This window comes from Terrapene carolina, unplaced genomic scaffold, assembly GCF_002925995.2.
Source record: "Terrapene carolina triunguis isolate 2854851 unplaced genomic scaffold, T_m_triunguis-2.0 Scaffold85, whole genome shotgun sequence".
NCBI classification, from domain to species: Eukaryota; Metazoa; Chordata; order Testudines; family Emydidae; genus Terrapene; species Terrapene triunguis.
In genome coordinates this window covers 59,339,761-59,358,945 of record NW_020664436.1, presented here as the reverse complement: position 1 = coordinate 59,358,945, position 19,185 = coordinate 59,339,761, and the positions used below count along the sequence as shown (strand labels likewise).

The window sequence follows — 19,185 nt, the reverse complement described above, 5'->3', positions numbered from 1 at the left end:
GGGTATATGAATGTGCAGATGTACGTTCTATAGTATCTTTATCTACTTTACTGAGTTGGGGTATTTGTGGCTGCGCTAAAATTAGGCTTGAATAAAGACTGGGAGTGGATGGGTCATTACACAAAGTAGAATTATTCCCCCTACTGTTACTCACACCTTCTTGTCAATTGTTGGAAATGGGCCATCCTCATTATCACTACAAAAGTTTTTTTTTTTCCTGCTGACAATAGCCCACCTTAACTGATTACACTAGTTATAGTTGGTATGGCAACACCCATTTTTTCATGTTCTCTCTGTGTGTATATATATATCTTCCTACTGTATTTTCCACTGCTTGCATCCGATGAAGTGGGTTTTTAGCCCACGAAAGCTTATGCTTAAATAAATTTGTTAGTCTCTAAGGTGCCACAAGTACTCCTTGTTCTTTTTGCTGATACAGACTAACACGGCTATCACTCTGAAACCTGTAAATACAGAGGAGTTCCTGTAGTGTAAGTAGTGCGACTGTGCACATCGGGGTTCCCAACTATATAATAATTTTAATAATACTGTGCCTGATCTTAGGATAAGAACCTGTCAACTCTCAAAGTGATTACTGAGGATTCTTAAGTAATCAATATATACATAATCTATAGATCGGGCTACAACTTCCTACCTATCACTTTTTTAGAGCAGTGTGGCATGTTAGGTAAATACAGATATAGTAATCTATATACAATGGAGACTTAAGTCATATTACTAAACTAGCATGTTCAACTATACTGTATCCATATTGTCATGGCCAGCTGCTTCAATAACAGGAAGACTTCCTTTCAATTTATCTAGTCAGCATGGGACCTAAGCAGTCCTAAATCCATTACTGTCTGGGTCGTCTTCAGTTTGTGGAATATCTTGATTTTTCCACATAAGTAGAGGGGATGGTGTCTAACCAATATATATTTGGTGTCTAACCAATATATCTTTATCAGTGTGCACCACTAATCTTGAGTAATAGCCAAAGGATAAAAGCCACTAGTAGTAATTGGTAGAGATTGTCTTTTAGCTCATGTGGCAGAGGCTTGCATTTTGGAGCTGGAGTGTCTGTGTTCTATTCCCCATACTTCACCTGTGTGATATTGGCTAACACATTTCTGCAGATTTACTATGCCATCACATATTCATTATAACAGGATCATAGAATCATAGAATCATAGAATATCAGGGTTGGAAGGGACCTCAGGAGGTCATCTAGTCCAACCCCCTGCTCAAAGCAGGACCAATTCCCAACTAAATCATCCCAGCCAGGGCTTTGTCAAGCCGGGCCTTAAAAACCTCCAAGGAAGGAGATTCCACCACCTCCCTAGGTAACCCATTCCAGTGCTTCACCACCCTCCTAGTGAAATAGTGTTTCCTAATATCCAACCTAGACCTCCCGCACTGCAACTTGAGACCATTGCTCCTTGTTCTGTCATCTGCCACCACTGAGAACAGTCTAGATCCATCCTCTTTGGAACCTCCCTTCAGGGAGTTGAAAGCAGCTATCAAATCCCCCCTCATTCTTCTCTTCTGCAGACTAAACAATCCCAGTTCTCTCAGCCTCTCCTCATAAGTCATGTGCTCCAGTCCCCTAATCATTTTTGTTGCCCTCCGCTGGACTCTTTCCAATTTTTCCACATCCTTCTTATAGTGTGGGGCCCAAAATTGGACACAGTACTCCAGATGAGGCCTCACCAATCTCGAATAAAGGGGAACGATCACGTTCCGCGATCTGCTGGCAATGTCCCTACTTATACAGCCCAAAATGCCGTTAGCCTTCTTGGCAACAAGAGCACACTGTTGACTCATATCCAGCTTCTCGTCCACTGTGACCCCTAGGTCCTTTTCTGCAGAACTGCTACCTAGCCATTCGGTCCCTAGTCTGTAGCAGTGCATAGGATTCTTCCGTCCTAAGTGCAGGACTCTGCACTTGTCCTTGTTGAACCTCATCAGGTTTTTTTTGGCCCAATCCTCTAATTTGTCTAGGTCTCTCTGTATCCGATCCCTACCCTCCAGTGTATCTACCACACCTCCCAGTTTAGTGTCATCTGCAAACTTGCTGAGAGTGCAGTCCACACCATCCTCCAGATCATTAATAAAGATATTAAACAAAACCAGTCCCAGGACCGACCCTTGGGGCACTCCGCTTTAAACCAGCTGCCAACTAGACATGGAGCCATTGATCACTACCCGTTGAGCCTGACAATCTAGCCAGCTTTCTATCCATCAAAATTACATCCCACATATTTTCCTATTGCTTCATCTTCTGTGTTACGTATAAACTGGGCTTATTTATTAATTCTCTTAACTATTTTTAAATGAATTTAGTGTTGGTGGAAGATGCTAGACCAATAGCACTGAAGAGTGAAGTCCTCTTTTTGTTCACAAGGGGCTAGATTCTGCAACCATTACTCATGTTGTTTTGCATTTACACAGTTAAATTCCTCCTTACAAGGCCTGTGCACCACTTGTGTCCTATTTAGGTGTTCCAATATGGCTCCACTGGGGATCACAGGGCTTGTGCAAGCCCTGTGTACACTGGGATACATTTCACTTACAAGTCGTCCTATTGACTTTAATGGGACTACTCATGTAAGCGCTCACCAACAATGTGAATATGGGTTACACAATCTAGCCCCAGTGCAGCGCAGACTGTCAATGCAAGACTTCCTAAAATGCCCTGATATTGTGCCCTAACAAAGACCCGGAAAGACAACATTGTGAATGAGTCACAGTGACTCAGCGGCCATTCCTATTCAGTCCTGAATACTGTCAACAAATGTATGAGTGATGGGGGTGATATAAAATGGACTGAGATTAGAGCTGTGCGAAGGTTGGAAGGTCTGTTGTGTGAAGGATTAAAAATTTGGATTAGTTCTGAATGGGAATGAAAACTGAAAATTTGGAAATTCTCCATGAAGGACATTTTTTGAAATTGTCTGAATTTCAAATCATTTGAAACCATTTGTTTGGATTTCAGTTTTCTTTAAAGAAATTGTATATTATAATATGTAATAGTAATAAATCAATATGTTCAGAATGAAACATTTTGATTTTTTGTTTTGAAAGAACTTCACATTTTTGTAATAATATATATAATTTAATACAAAATTTAAAACAAAGTCACTTAAAAAGAAAAATCAAAACCTTTCATTCTGAATGTTTTTGACGTTGTTGGAATATTTTCTCTTTGGTTTTCTTCCAAAACTAAATGTTGGCCAAATGGACCCAATTTCATGAAGCATTTCAGTTCTGATGGAACTGCATATTCCAGGGGTAGGCAACCTATGGCACGCGTGCCAAAGGCGGCACGTGAGCTGATTTTCAGTGACACTCACACTGCCCGGGTCCTGGCCACCAGTCCGGGGGCTCTGCATTTTAATTTAATTTTAAATGAAGGTTCTTAAACATTTTATAAACCTTATTTACTTTACATACAACAATAGTTTCGTTATATATTATAGACTTATAGAAAGAGACCTTCTAAAAACGTTAATGTATTACTGGCACGCAAAACCTTATATTAGAGTGAATAAATGAAGACTCGGCACACCACTCCTGAAAGGTTGCCAACCACTGGCATATTGCAACAAAATATTGTTCTGTCAAAGTTTCTCCAGTCAGATCTAACAGAGATTGGTGGTCTGTGTGAAGTGAGTTGCTAAAGACTTGCTGTATTTGGAGAGGTGCCCAAAAGATGAAGGGCTCTATATCCCATCACCAATCTACTGAACTGTCCCAGTTCCCCTGAACTGCAACTTCCAATGCACTGAGATTTGAATGTTGGGCTTGTCTTCACTCCTGCATCAATGCAGTGGCATTGAATTAGCGTGTCTGGTGAAGACGCACTATGCTGACAGGAGAGCACTCCCCCATCGCATAATTACTCCACCTTAATGAGAGGCAGAAGCTATGTCAACAGGAGAGCATCTCCCGCTGACATAGCGCGGTGTAGACAGCACTTTAAGTTGATGTAAGTTACGTTGCTTGTGAGGGGAGTAGGGTGTTCACACCTCAGAGGAAAGTAAATTACTTTGACTTAATTTCTCCACTTTGTCCATGCTATGGCTTAAGAAATTCTTTCATATGAAGGGTTTGAATGATGTATTCCCTCATTCCCTTTAGAAACTGACACATTTAAACTCTCATCTCACTGATCCAGGAACTCTCTTTCACTAAAATAAGTCACAAAGTGCACAGCTGAAGCTGAGTCTATTTTCCAGGGCTCAGGTCACACAGGTCTAAGATAGCCCTTCTTTTTGAACTGAAGAGGCTAGAACATCATTCACATGCAAAAACTGTGCCTCAGAATTCCATGTAAGTATTACTCACTCTTGGAAGCACAGATTAATTACGTTAGCTTTCACCTGCCTAATTCTGCTCTTTTTTTATCTTTCATATTCCTTCATATTTGATATATGCTATACACATTATGTACCATCATTAGAAAGTGTCACTCCATCTTCACCCCTTCATTTTTTATGACTACTTGTCTCTCTGTATGTCTCATTATTCTTGCTTTCCTAGATGAAGAGTGTATATTTAAATAAGAAAAGAATAATTGGAGAAGGCTGCATATACAGTATGGTTTATGTTTGCAACGTGACGTACATGCAAGATGATATAGTCCTAATTGAACTCAAGTGTGTAGGTAGCCAGATACATTTTAGGTAATGAGCCAGTCAATTTTAGATCAGATGCTACGCACATCTATTATTTTTACAGCTGTGGAAAAAAAATATTCTTAAGCAAAACTAGCAAAATGTTCCTGAATGTTACTGCTAGTCAAAGAAACACATTTTTAGCCTTGGGCAAATTTTGGAGAATGATAGAATAAGCAAAAAGGTGGTAATAGGTGGGAGGTTGCCACTAAAACACAATGTTCTCCATGTATGCATCACAGAGCAGTTGAAATTAAAGTATGACAAGAGCCAGGTTGTTTCTTTCAAGCCACACAGATAAGTAGATACCTGTTGGAGGTAACATCTCCCGCTTCCTTAGGTTGCAAATTTTGTTTGGTACTGGCAGTTGTATCAACAGCCTGTCTGCACTCCCTACTGCTGTTTCTCCCCCAGCTGCCCTAGGTGTTTGACATTCTAAAACTGAGGAGAGACTTAATGGTGGGGTCCAAAAATATCTAAAGCAAAAACAATATTTAAAAGACAAAGGTGAGCCTTTCCTTCAACTTGACCCTCCATACTGGTGAAAGGTAGGTCAGTGGAAAGAGCTGTGCATTAAATACAGCTTGCTCTTGCTCAGATACCTATCCGAGAGTTTCTCCATGTGCCCTGGCTGCAAAAATTATCTCAGTGAAGGAGAAGATATGAGGACAGAGTAGAAGAGAAAATAATCAACAGAAACCGTATATAAAAATTACAAAAGTAAATGAAATGTGAAAGCATTTTATTTGATTTAAGAATAGTCTGTAAAAAATGCATATTTTCTTATTTCTGTGGGGAGAGACCATGGCAGGGGAGAGAAAAATAATTATGGAAAAAGAGGGGAAAATATTAATCTCTTTGAAATGGGATCCTAAATAGCAAATCCCCCTAACATTTCTTTCTAAATGATAGATCCATAACCAGGGGCAAGTCTTACAGCATTAGCATCCTACCTCACAAGGCAATTACCTTATTCCTGTCTTTCAGTTCAGGATCTAGCAATGAATGTGATAAGTTCAAGAGTGTGATCACAGCAAATGTTCTGATGGCTTAAAACCAAGTGCTGTAAGTGCTTCTGCCACTGCTCTGACTCTCCCTCCCTCGAGCTACTTTCCGTGCCTCGACTGTTGCAAATTAGTCCATGGATAAACCACTGCACTGGATACTTATTTAGCACTGTTATTTTGCATAACCAGAAGGAACAACAGCATTCAGTTAAACTCATGGAGTGAAATCCTGGCCCCACTGAAGTTAATGGGAGTTTTGCCATCAACTTCAATGGAGCCAAGATTTCACCCGTGAGCCATTAAAGCTGATGAGAACTACATTTTTTTCATTTAATTTATAACTGTATATAAATATAACATAAAAATAAATAGCAAGATTAAAAATCACTTGCTGAATAGTAGAAACTGATTCCATTTTTCAGCAATATGACTGAGTGCCAAGCCCTTTCTTTTGAAAGCATCATTTAAAAATTTGCCAAAGTGTTTCAGAAATAATAATAATGCAGCGCCAAATTCTGCTGTCCGTTACACATGTTTAAATCCCAAATTACTCAGTTAAAATCAACAGAATTATTCCAGGTTTACCCTGGGGTAACAAAGCAAAATCAGATCCAAAAGGGTTATTTTATTTTTAATATATATCTCCCCAATAAGATTATCACTGAAATTTTATATAGCCAAATATTTTAAATAAAATACTAATTTAAATGTCCAAAGTACTTTTTCCTCCAAAGGCTCTGTTTGTAACTGAAATCAGGTAGTTTGGGTGCAGTCTAGTACACTTTATGTTGTTACAGGTTCATTTGAGAGATGACATTAAAGAGAGCACTTAGAGTCACATGATGTTTTAAGGTCTGATCCAATGTGAGTCTTTCCATTGATTTCAATGAGCTTTGGATCAGGCCCTTACAGCTCAAATATCAAATGTAATGCCAACAGTGGCATGCATTCATGTTACATATAGATCCAAAAGGGGAAAATGAAACAAACATAGGAGAGCACATTTTGTGAAGAAGAAACAATCAAATCAGTGTACACAGTGCATAGAAAGTTTTTTTCTCTCTCATGTATTATAACATGATAACAAGAGCCTTTCATTTTCTTCCTAGTCAGAAAAATTGAAGTGTCTGATATTGGGTTGTGGGCTGTCTTGGCCTGTAGTAAAAATGAACCAACAGAACTGGAAATGACAATTGTGTTATCACAGGAGGACTGAATAAAGCTGTTTTATGGTAGCAAATGAGGTGATGTGCATCATCTCAAATGTGTCATTGTATGAAAGAAACATTTCTTACTGCAGTCAAAAGCTGAAATGAACTTCAGTAAAGAGAAAATAATTTATTTACCTTTCTTCTCACCTTCACTTTTCACTGGAGCTGAAATAGGGGAAAAAATGCCATTCTTCATGTCTAAAATTAATGATAAATAATACCAACAGCATTTTTAACCTAAGTTATACAGAATGTCTGCCATGGATGGATCGCAAAACTCTTTACAAAGATTTACCCTCAGGGGAGGTATGTCTAATATTATATAAATACACCTCTACCCCGATATAACGCGACCCGATATAACACGAATTTGGATATAATGCGGTAAAGCAGTGCTCTGGGGTGAGTGGGGCTGCGCGTTTCGGCAGATCAAAGCAAGTTCAATATAACGCGGTAAGATTTTTTGGCTCCTGAGAACAGCGTTATATCGGGGTAGAGGTGTATTAATATTTACAGATGCAGAAATTGAGGTTCAGATTAAATGACTTGTCCAAAGGCATACAGCAGATCAGTGACAAGGATGGGAATAAAACTCAGGCCTACAGACTCTGACTGTAGAGGTTTAACCACAAGACAATCTTTCCTCCCTCTCATTTATATGCTGAGATAGACACACAGGATGAAGCCTTCAGAATAATCACTTCAGAAGGAAGATAAAATGGGGAAAGAAGATGGGGAAGTCTTTGAAGTATAGTCTGTGTTCCCTGTTTTACGAAATTCTGTGGTCTGTACTGTTATATTTTAACACTAGCAAAAAGTGCTTAACATATTGTAATAATAGTAACTAAAGTGATGTACAAGTAACAAAGTAAATACTTTAAAGTGGTGTTACTAAATAAATATATATATTTTCTTTAATTTAAAAGTATGCCCTCAATTTTCAGTTTTGAGTGGGGTTACAAAACCGCAACCAATGGCAAGGTTTGGGCTAAGTCCCGGGGAAAGTCATTTTGGGTAAAAATTTCAAAAGCTCCTAAGTAACTTAAAAACATAAGCCCCATTGAAAGTGGGTCCTGTGCTCCTCAGTCCCTAAGGCAGTTTTGAACATTCAGCCTAGGTGGTTAAATATGGATTTAGTAGCCTAACTTTAGGCACACAGGGCTGAAAATATTGGCTTTGGCTCCTAATTTAGGATCTGGTGCGAGTAGATATTCTGTATCTATCACCCATTGAAGTGTATAAACTGTTACCTGGTTTTGCTGGTTTTTCTTCTTTTTTGACTTCAGGTTCTGAGAAAAATATTAAGAAAAATATTTTTAGAAGTTAAAATGACAAAAACAAAAATTCATCCATTTCAATTTGTGTCTTATTTTTGTTACTCAGTTTTTATACCATCTCTCACCTAAAAAAGTGTGTTAGAATTGACAGTCCTGCAGTACTTCGAGTAAGATAATTAATAGTAATACATACTCCACTGTAATAATTTTATGTACTTATCAGTTGACTTATCTGAGGATGTCATCAATGCTTTACAGTTATTAATTCATTAAATCTCACACAATTCTGTAAAATGGATATTATTTATTTGTACCCATATTACAGATAGATAAAGTACACAGAAGTTAATTAGAACTTGCTACTGAGGGTTTTCAGTAAATTTCCCATATTCATTGCAAATTCTATGTACCTACAACTAGAATTAGGGAAGAAATGGTTTTTCTGTCCTGCAATGTTATTCACTATTTTTAAAGTTTTCCAATTCTGAATTGGGATGGAATTGAAACTTGTCAACAAAAAAATAAATGGAGAGCCCTTCTCACAGAATAACCATTCTTCCCCTCCCTCCCCCTTTTTTTTTAATTTTTTGGGTTGGCAAATATTTTTGTGATTTTTGACTTTTCATTCTGATTCAAGATGGGAAAATATTTCAAAATCTCAAAACGATTTACAGGACGGAAAACCATTTTCTATGCAGCTCTAAATTAAAGTTCTCTTAAGAAACTGGTAGGATCCTCTCATCAATCTAACTACCTTAATCTTCAGGGGAAGTTATTCTTCCACAGACATTAGTTCATATATTTACAGTATTACATTTGGCATTACCTATCATCCATTTTACCCACTGTTTTTAACCAGAAACTGTTTACTCTCTTGAGGCATGAACCTATAAAGCAGATCCTCAGCATAGCTACGCAGAAGGCAATGGAGTAATGCTAATTTACAGCAGCTGGGAATCTGTCCTATAGTGCAGATGGGTGAACCAGATCAGAGAAGGAAGGGAGGAAGAGAAAAAGCAAACACCACTGTCCAAAGACTGAAGTGAACTAAATAACACACTTTTAAGCTCAACACCAGTGCAGATAAATACCCTCTAACCAATCTTCAACATCCAACAACCTATGCTGAGACCCTGAAGTCTACTTTGGGTTTCCAAGCAGGCCTTAATGTCTCTGCTAGGCTGGCAGCTACCTTCAAATCTCTTTGGGCTGGACTTAGGTGGCTAGAGAAGCATGATGTATCTTGTAATGCCACTGATCAGCTGAAACTCCATAATATATGATATATGAAAAGAGCAGCCAGCCCTAGATTATTAGATATGCCAAGACCCTGGAGCAGACCGTGTGGTATATCTGAAAAAATATCCTGTTAATCTGTTGGCTACTGGGTGGGAACCTGGGCAAAAACTGAGAAACAGCAGGAATTACTAGGCCAGGCTGGAGGATTAGCCAGTGATCACTATGTTTGGAGGTGGAATGGTGGCAAGGGTTCTTGAAGCTGAGGTCACTATCAAGTCAGAATAAACTTATTGACCAGGTTCAAGGTTGGGGAGAGTCAGACGACTGAGAGCTTTGGTTCAATCTGTGAGCACAATGACCTTTGTAGATATGTGATCTTATATCCATTCCTATTGTGTATTATACTCACCTACTTTGTTTTAAGATTATAATTCCTTTAGGAGTAAGACCAGCCTAGCAGACTCTGGTCCTGATTCTGATTTGGGGCTCTAGTAATACAAATAAGTGCTAATGAATTAATGGAGAACATGGTTGAATTGAAGTGGAGGAGAGAAGAATGGAAGGAGGAGGGATGGATGTGTTGAGGTAGAAGAGAAATGACCTCTAAATGTTTGCATAAATTCAAATTAGTTTCAGATAAACATCTGAAGTTTGGAGGATATTTCTGAATTGAATCTCTGAATCTTCTGAGTTGGGGTCTGGCTGGCTATGCATTTAATGTATTGCATGCATTCACACCAGTGCAAAACTAATGCAAAATTGGTGTACAATCTTTTACTTCCACTAGACCAGGCCCATGAGTCTGGCTGAGCAGCACTCAGGACAGGGCTAGAGGGGAAGGGACAGAATTGGCTATATGCCACTTTTGCACTCCATTCCCAATATCTGTGGCTGGGAGATGATTCAAAGCTCAATCAGTCTTTGGCCCAATTTAGTGCAGCCTTAGGGTGTCTCTAAGCTATGTCACCAGGTAATGTCCCTCTGTCCCAAGGGGCCATTATTACAGCCAGACACATCCCAAACTTAGACGATATAAGTACCTGAATATTCCTCTGTACCAGACGGATCTTTGTGTAGCAGGAAAGCTGGTTATAGTGCTGCTGGTGTAGTGTAAGGGTGGCCTTGTGGAGGGTGGCGGGGTGTGGTCCATTTTCTACTCACTTTGCTTGAATGTAACTGACTGCACACATTTTGAAGCACTGGAGAATCAGGCTCTTGCCTTTCAGAAAATAGTCATTACAGTTGATTTTATTCCCTCTCCCCCACCCCCGCAAAGATGGGGTATCATATAGTAAAAACCTTGTTTGTTATCACAATTACCACAGATATTTCCTATTCAAAATATATAGTGAAAAATTGTTGTACTATCACTATATGGTGTCTATTTGCAAATCCTGTATTTTACCAGTGACCTGTATATAAGGGAATCAACTTTTTTTTTTCCTGATGACACGTACTGTAAATGCTCTACAAATCTCATGAGGCAGAAGAGACATCATGCTGACTACCATTGCCAATAGCATTTCTCTGATCAAATGCTCTGACTTAAACTTATAATGACAAGGAATAATGACCGAGTGCACAAAGACCATAATTCCAGGAGCTGAGCAATGAGTTTGAATCTTTTAAAAATGGATGGCTTATCTAGGGAATTTGGTCTGCACCGGATAAAAGCCAGCTTAATTTCTGAGAGCAAATGTGGGGTAATACATCTTTGCTGGACATGAAATTAGGGCAGGGGAGGGCATTAAATAAAGCAGAATGATGAATTGGGCAATACAAAACCTTTACCAGAAATGCTGTTGCCTGTTTTTATTCTTCCTGGATAAGACCATTTTGAGGAAAAAAATCCTGAGTTTAACTATCTAGCAAGCCCCATATATGTCAGACAGGAGTAAGTAGAGATGGGGTAAGTAATCTTTTAATCCTAGCATCTCCAGCTGATCACCAATCATTCAGTCCTCTTCCAAAACCATACAACTTGCTTATCATTCCTCCATTGATGGAAATACAAACATTACCAGTTAATTTAGACTGGATACAAAAGAAGGTAAACTTTAAATAAGAGCACACATTCCATTCTCAAGGCTCCCTAATCTAAGCTTGCATGTCTAGTAGGTACCACTCAGGAGCAAAAAACATAGGAATCCCCTCCTGTAGTTCTTAGGAACCTGGGAATTTTCATAGTGGATCAGATTCAAGGTCTATCTAGTCCTGTATCCTGTCAGTACCAGAGATTTCAGAGGAAAGTATAAGAAATCCACAGTAGGTAGATGTGGAATAATTTACCTCTACCTCTAACATAAATCCCATCTTGATCTCTAATATTTAGAGATTGGCTTAAGCCGTGAAGCATAAAGTTCAATAATCTTCCAAAAATTTGTTTTAATTAATTATGGAAATTTTTTATATTCTTGATATCTGCGTAAGTATCCAATCCTTTTGTGAATATTTTTAAGTTTTTGGTTTCCTGTAGTAATGAGTTCTAAGGTTTACTTACATGTTTCGTAAAAAAGTATCAGTTTTGAATTTCCCAACTTTTACTTTCATTGAATATCCCCTTGTTCTCATGTTATGAGACATGAAGAACAGAAGTTCCTGATCTCAATTCTCTATAATATTCATTATTTTATATACTTTGACCATGCCCCCTCTTATTCATTTCCTTTCTAAGGTAAACAATATCAATCATTTCATTCTGTCTTCACAGGAAGGTTTCTTCCTCTCACTCTCTCTGAACCCCATTTAGGTCAGCACTATCCTTTATGAGATGCAGTAATGAGTACTGCATACAGTATTCCAGATGAGGCTGCACTATTGGATTTATTCAAAGACATTATTATACACATTATAGTATTTGCCATTCCATCCCCTATTCATCCTAACATCTTGTTAGCCTTTTGACTGCCTTTTCACCAGGCTGTCTACAATGACGCATGGGTCCCTTTCTTCAACTGATAGAGTTAGAACCCTGCATATGAATAGTTTAATATAGCATGCTGTAGTATGGCCTAGAGGATAGTGCCTAGGACTAGGGATCTGGGTTCTGTCAAAGGCCTGATCTTGGGCAAGTCACTTTTCCCACTGTTTTCAGTGGTAGCCATGTTAGTTTGTATCAGCAAAAAAAAACAAGGAATCTTTGTGGCACCTTAGAGACTAACAAATTTATTTGGGCATAAGCTTTTGTGGGCGAAGACCAGTAGGAGAACACTTCAATCTCTCTGGTCACTCAATAACAGACCTCAAAGTGGCAATTCTTCAACAACAACAAAACTTCAAAAACAGACTCCAACCTGAAGCTGCAGAACTGGAATTAATTTGCAAACTAGATACCATCAGATTAGGCCTCAATAAAGACTTTAAGTGGTTGGGTCATTACAAAACCTAATTTCCCCTATACTAGTTTCTCCCTACTGTTACTCACATCTTCTTGTCAACTGTCTGTAATAGGCCACTCTCTTACCACTTCAAAAGTTATTTTTCCTCTCTTGGTATCCTACTGTTAATTGATTTATCTCGTTAGACTGACCTAACACTTGGTGAAGCACCCCCATCCTTTCATGTATTTATACCTGCTCCTGTATTTTTTACTTCATACATCCGATGAAGTGGGCTGTAGCCCACGAAAGCTTATGCCCAAATAAATTTGTTAATCTCTAAGGTGCCACAAGGACTCCTCATTTTTTTCCCCACTGTGTGTTTCAGCTTCCCTATCTGTAAAATAGGGATGATGAGACCTCTTTTTGGAAAGCACTTTGAAATCTACTGCTGAAAATTGCTATGTAAGAGCCAGGTATTACTCCAATGTGCATTAGGATGAATTTCATTTGCCATCATGTTGCCCATTCATGTAGCTTGTTTACATCTCTCTGAAGTTCCCCAAAGTCCGTTCTGGTGCTGACTAACCTAAATAACTTTCATCAGCTACATCATTACTCATGCCCATTTCAGATCATTAATATTAATCAACATGGGATTTAGTACAGAATCAAGGAGCACCCTGCAGTTAACCTTTGGCTATGATAAAAACTGACCATTTACTCCTACTCTTTGCTTTCTGTCTCTGAACCTGGTTTTGATCTATGACAATGCATTTTATGGCTAAGGAAGACATTGTGGTGCATTACATAACCTGACTGTCCTATTTTGATAATTTATAAGATCCAGCTGCCACTGCCAGATATACAGAGCTAAACACCGGAGTAGAACATGAAAAGAAATGAGCCTGTACACCTGCAAACCACTAATGATAAATGATAATTGCATGGGCATTAGATTTATAATCAGTAACACCTAATACAAATGCACTGCAGATCCAAATGAAAAAGCTAAGGTAAGTATGTGACCCTGGAGCTGTAAGCATCTAGATAATAATGGAAGTGTGCCAATAATTCTTCAATTTAGGAAACACATTTTGCTCCCAAATTGATGGTTACATTAGGGGCATTAAAGTCAACTGAAAGAATCTGACTGACTTCAGTGAGCTCTAGATCAAGCTTTAGAAGAAGGAGAGGTCACTGGGAACTTTTCTTTTCATTGCTTCTGCAGAGCAGCCAGCCATAGTGGTCAGCACTCCTTGAGCACTGGCAAGTGGCACTAACACCACTTGCTGCATTCACTACATCAGAGGTGGCACATCTGTAAAGTGGAGGCCTGGCCAAGGCACCGACGCCCAATCTTCACACTGGACACCACCTGGAACACTGTGCTGGAGGACCACATGCCACAATTTTTCAAAAGATTTAGCAAGGGCTACTAATGAGCACCTTTGCTCCAGAGCTCCTGGAGGCATGATGCTTGCATCTACTCTGTGCAGATATGAAGTCTCCAGCTGTGCACCTCAAACAAATGTTCAGACAATGTTTTTACAGTATCTACCCTGTTCTGCAGAGAATTTTAATGCTCTCTCTCTCAAGTTCCTATCTGATAAGCCAAAACTTCACAGGTCTCATATAATGTGAATCTATCACAATCTTATAATTCTGAGTGCTTTTTTCCCTATTCTAGTATTATTACATACTGTCACCATGGTAAGTTCTATGTCATGCTAACAATAATGTGGGAACACACATTATTTAACAAGAGTTAAGAGTGAGTGAGTGTATACATATGCACACAAACACATGAGTTTTTGTTTGTTTTGAATCCTTTTTTTTTTTTTTTTTTTTTTTTTTTTTTTTATTTTAGATTAAATTATTTTTTTTTATTTTTAATTTTTTTTTTTTTTTTTTTTTTTGCAGAGGAGAGTAAGAGAAGATCAAATGACATGTACTAATATACAATTTGTAGTTCACATATTCTTTGCCTTTCTTTTTTTATTTGTGTGAGCCAACACTTTTTTGGAACTTAAAAATTCAATATGCTCCCTTTTTTCTTTTTCCAGATTATTATAGTCTCCAGCTATATAAAGGGATGTTTTCTATTCTTGTTCTTTTTCTTTCCTTCTTTAAAGATATATTCAAAGTTTCTCACAGCTGGATGTTGACTGCAATAATGGGAATTTTACAGCTTTGAATATATTTCTCTCTATCTAGGTACTTATATGGACCTCATCACTTTAATATCTGAGCACTGAAGCAGCTGCTGTTTCCGCAAAGCATCTGGTATGGGCAGCTGTCAGACAGGCTGCTGGATTTGATGGACCAATGGTCTGATCTGGTGTGGCAATTTCTATGTAGCAAACACATCTGTCTTACTGTAATATCTGGTAATGTTTTATTATTCTGGATTACATAATGCAGTTTAATATGATATTTGAATTCAACCACCATATTGCAAACATTAGTTTAATTTAGCAAAGGTATGCGTATTGCAGTCACTTACATCTAATGTGATTAACACTGAACTAGATATCTTCTATCTACTGTGACATAATGCTACACAAACCATGATGTTCCTTTGGTTGTAATTACATTATCTATTAAAGAAGCTCCCTGTTTATTGTATACTGTCATTTTGGCGGAAAGAACATCAGTAGGAGTAAATGGAAACTTCTCTTCCTGGTTTCCCACAGGGCAATGGAACAATTTTGTCTTACGAAGACACTGGAACAATTTTGTCTTACAAAGACTTTTCTCAAACCCTGTTTGTATGTTCTATGTGACATGTCACTTTTCATTGTGAAGAAAGAAAGAGCTAATGATGCACAGCATTGCACATGGATGCTTAAAGCCACTTTACACATTGAGGTTACACTTTTCTGACAAAATGTCAATGTCCTGCCATACACATTCAGCATCACTGGGTTAGTTCCATTTGCTTTTGAAAGCACTGTTTATATATGAATTCCAGAGGATAAAAATGATTTATGAAGATCTGTCACATAGAACAGCAAAAACAGAAGCAACTTTTAAGAACCTGAAGCAACTGAACTGAATCCCAATCTTTAAAGACATTGTGAATAAGATTTACCTTGTCATAAACTTGGGTGGCTGGAACATAACTGATTTTCATCTCATCTGTTTGGGTTGCTTCACTGCATAACATATACAACCTGAGCCTGTTCCCAATGAAGTCAAATGGGAGGTGTGCAGTTGCCTTCAACAGCAGAAGGACTAGCCCCAAGGAGAGGGTTTATACATATGCAGCTCTGCCCTACTTTTTTTTTAAAGTTGCTTTTATTTTATTTTTTTAAATGCAGCGCTCTATAGTAATGATCCAAAACACGCATGTTTCTGCAATGGTAAATGGGAATCTTTCTGGCCCAAGTGTACAGAATGTTATTGCACTTCATTTGTTTTTGTTAAAGATGATGTTTGGTTTGCAAGTCTGGCAGACTTGAAATGTGGCTATTCCTTTTTTGGTACATTGTGTCAAATTCACTATTCAGCATTCACTAACAAGACTTAAGTTGGGGTAAGACAAAGGAAGTTTCTGTTAAAATAACAAAAGCAGCTAATAACTCCCAGCAAATCAGTAAAAGACAAGTAACATATTGCCCTATAATAAAGAGAACAAAAATAAGACTGAAAGTGTTACTTTTTGTGAAATTGAGTCTACTGTTGCTTAATTACTGCTTTTCCAATAGAAAAAAGGGGGACAGTTTTAAAAAAGGGGGAGGAGCCATAAATATTTTAAATTCCAAACTTTGTGATTAAAAATGGCATTTGAAGTCAAAATTAAAATGAAAATTTTTATTTCACTTAGGAAATTCTAATTTTTCATTCAATAAATTTCAAAATGATTTTTTACAGCAGGAATTTCCCTAATTCCCTTTTCCAACTAGCTCTTATTATATAGTTTATTATATATAAATATAGTATTTCCACATAGCTGTAGGGGAAATGCTGTATTTATTATATTAGCATAAGCAAATAATCACTAACATACCAAATCAGACCAGCAGTGCACCTTGTCATGTATGTCTAACAGTGACCAGCAGTAGATGCTTCAGAGGATGGTGCAAGAAAGCCCATAATTGGCAATCACAGATTAATTTTCCCATAGAGGAAGTTTCTCCCTATTCTTAGGCCAGGTCTACACTAAGAAACATTTGTTAGTACACTGATGTCTGGTAGAGTATGTGATTACTTTGATGACTATTTTTCACACTGGCAAAAGCCCTAACGTAGAAGCAGTTATACCAGCATACGTACTCTTGCCAGCATAGCTTATTTCACTCAGAGAATTGGTATAAGCAACACCAGCAAAAGCATACTCTTGCCAGTATAAACTGCATCTGTACTAGGATGGTTTGGCGGTTCAGCAATACTAGTACAGCTATATTGACATATTTTCTAGTTTAGACCTTGCCTAAGGCAGTTAGTGGTTGAGCTGTGTCCTGAAACATGAGGATTTGTATCTTCCATTTTTTCATCTTTTCTAATGCAACTATAAATGTGCTTATTGACAATGTATTTCATGCTTTTTTGGGGGGGGAATCCTACTAAGATCTTAACCCTTCTCTCTTGTGGAAGAGGAATTTCAGAGATTAAAGATAATACTTTTGATGTAATACATAAATAATCAGTTTCATAAGCTGCCTTTCAATTTAATTATAGGTGTTCTCTTGTTCTTGTATTATAGGAAAGGGTTAGTAACAGCACCCAATTTATTTTTACTGTACCACTGATTTCATGTTTCTCATTTCTCCGCTTACTTGTCTTCATTTTAAATAATCTTGCACTTCCACATGGCAGTCTTTACATGCCTCTGATCATTAGTTGACCACCTTTGTGCCCTTTTAAATCTGCTATATCGTCTTCTAGGACATATGGTGATCAGAATTGAACACATTAATCAAGGGAATACTTATACTATGATATTTTAATAATATTTAATAATAATAAAAATATTTTCAGCAATATTTTCTGTCCTATTGTGGTAACATTTTGTTTTCAACGTTGCTTGCCATTGCACATTGAACAGGTGTTTTGAAATAGGTGTTTCCTTCATTTTCAGATTTTGCATCCACCAAACTATAAGTCTCGCATTCATGACTCTTGACTGATTGAAAAATTTGATTTAACAAAAATAGTTCCTCTTTCACCTATCTACTGGGGGGGGGAGGGGGGGGGGGGGAGAAATCGGAGATTCCAAGGCCATAAGGGATGACTGTGATCATCTAGTCTGACCTCCTATATAACGCTGACCCAGGTAGTAACTAGATCTATGTTCTGTGAGGGTTCATTGAAGACATAACTGATACTTTCCAATGATATATATTATGGGTGAAATTCTAGCAAAAATTCTATTGACTTCAATGGGGCCAAGATTTTATCCTATGGGTGTAAGAGTGTAACCAAATACCTCTGGCTGCTGTGAACAGTGTAGCATGCCATGGATCTGATTTTCAAAGGTGATGAACATAAACAATCCCAGGGAAAGTCAGTGGGACCTGGAGTATTCAAATGCCCCTTACTCTGACTTTGAAATAGGCCAAGTAGGCCATGGGTGGTTTGAAGGATCTTTGTTTTGTAAGTGATTCACTGCTAGCTGATGAAATGGAGTTAGTTTATTCCTACTTGAACGTTTGGGATGTTTTACAATGTTAGATTAATTGTCAGGACACCTACAGCTCTGGTATAGGCATTTCCTTTACTATTACTTAAATAGAAAAAAACAAATAAATACCGAAAGATCAGACCCGAAGTACTTATGGAGAGCTGATCACTTGAAGGCAAACATTCTGGGCATGTCAAACACTGCTAGATCCATATAATGGATTCCCACAGCATTCACAGCCTTACAAGAGCAGAAGCAGAAAGTAACAAATTTCTTAGGCACAATATGCTACACCAGACTTGCCTTTTTTTAAAAAAACAATACATTTTTTAATTCTAACTCACTTCTGTCAAGAGTAGACCAATGGACAGGTGCAATGAAGAACATCCTCCTTTGATCTTTTCTTGTCGTGTATCTGGGGGATGATCATTCAAGACTATCTCTCTTTGCTAGGTTTTAATTCTGTGTAAAATAGTTAGAGACTATTTAAGCCCTGGTGCCTTTTGTCATTACACATCACTAGGGCCCTACCAAATTCACAGCGATGAAAAACACATCACGGACCATGAAATCTGGTCTTTTGTGTGCTTTTTACCCTATACTATACAGATTTCACAGGGGAGACCAGCGTTTCTCAAATTCGGAACCCTGAGCCAAAAGGGAGTTGCAAGGGGGTTGGAAGGTTATTTTAGGGGGGTACAGTATTGCCACCCTCACTTCTGCGCTGCCTTCAGAGCTGGGTGGCTACAGAGCAGCACCTGTTGGCTGGATGCCCAGCTCTGAAGATGGTGCCCCACCAGCAGCAGCGCAGAAGTAAGGGTGGCAATACCAT

General features: G+C 38.1%; 1 protein-coding gene across 1 annotated transcript in view; it reads right to left on the bottom strand.

Annotated features, from left to right (window-relative positions):
• Nucleotides 1–19,185, bottom strand: part of TRDN (triadin) — a 291,579-nt gene that overhangs the window by 55,808 nt on the left and 216,586 nt on the right. The window contains exon 33 of the mRNA XM_029911016.1: nucleotides 7,030–7,092. Within this exon, the coding sequence (XP_029766876.1) occupies nucleotides 7,030–7,092 (63 nt within the window). The remainder of the gene's footprint in view (nucleotides 1–7,029; nucleotides 7,093–19,185) is intronic.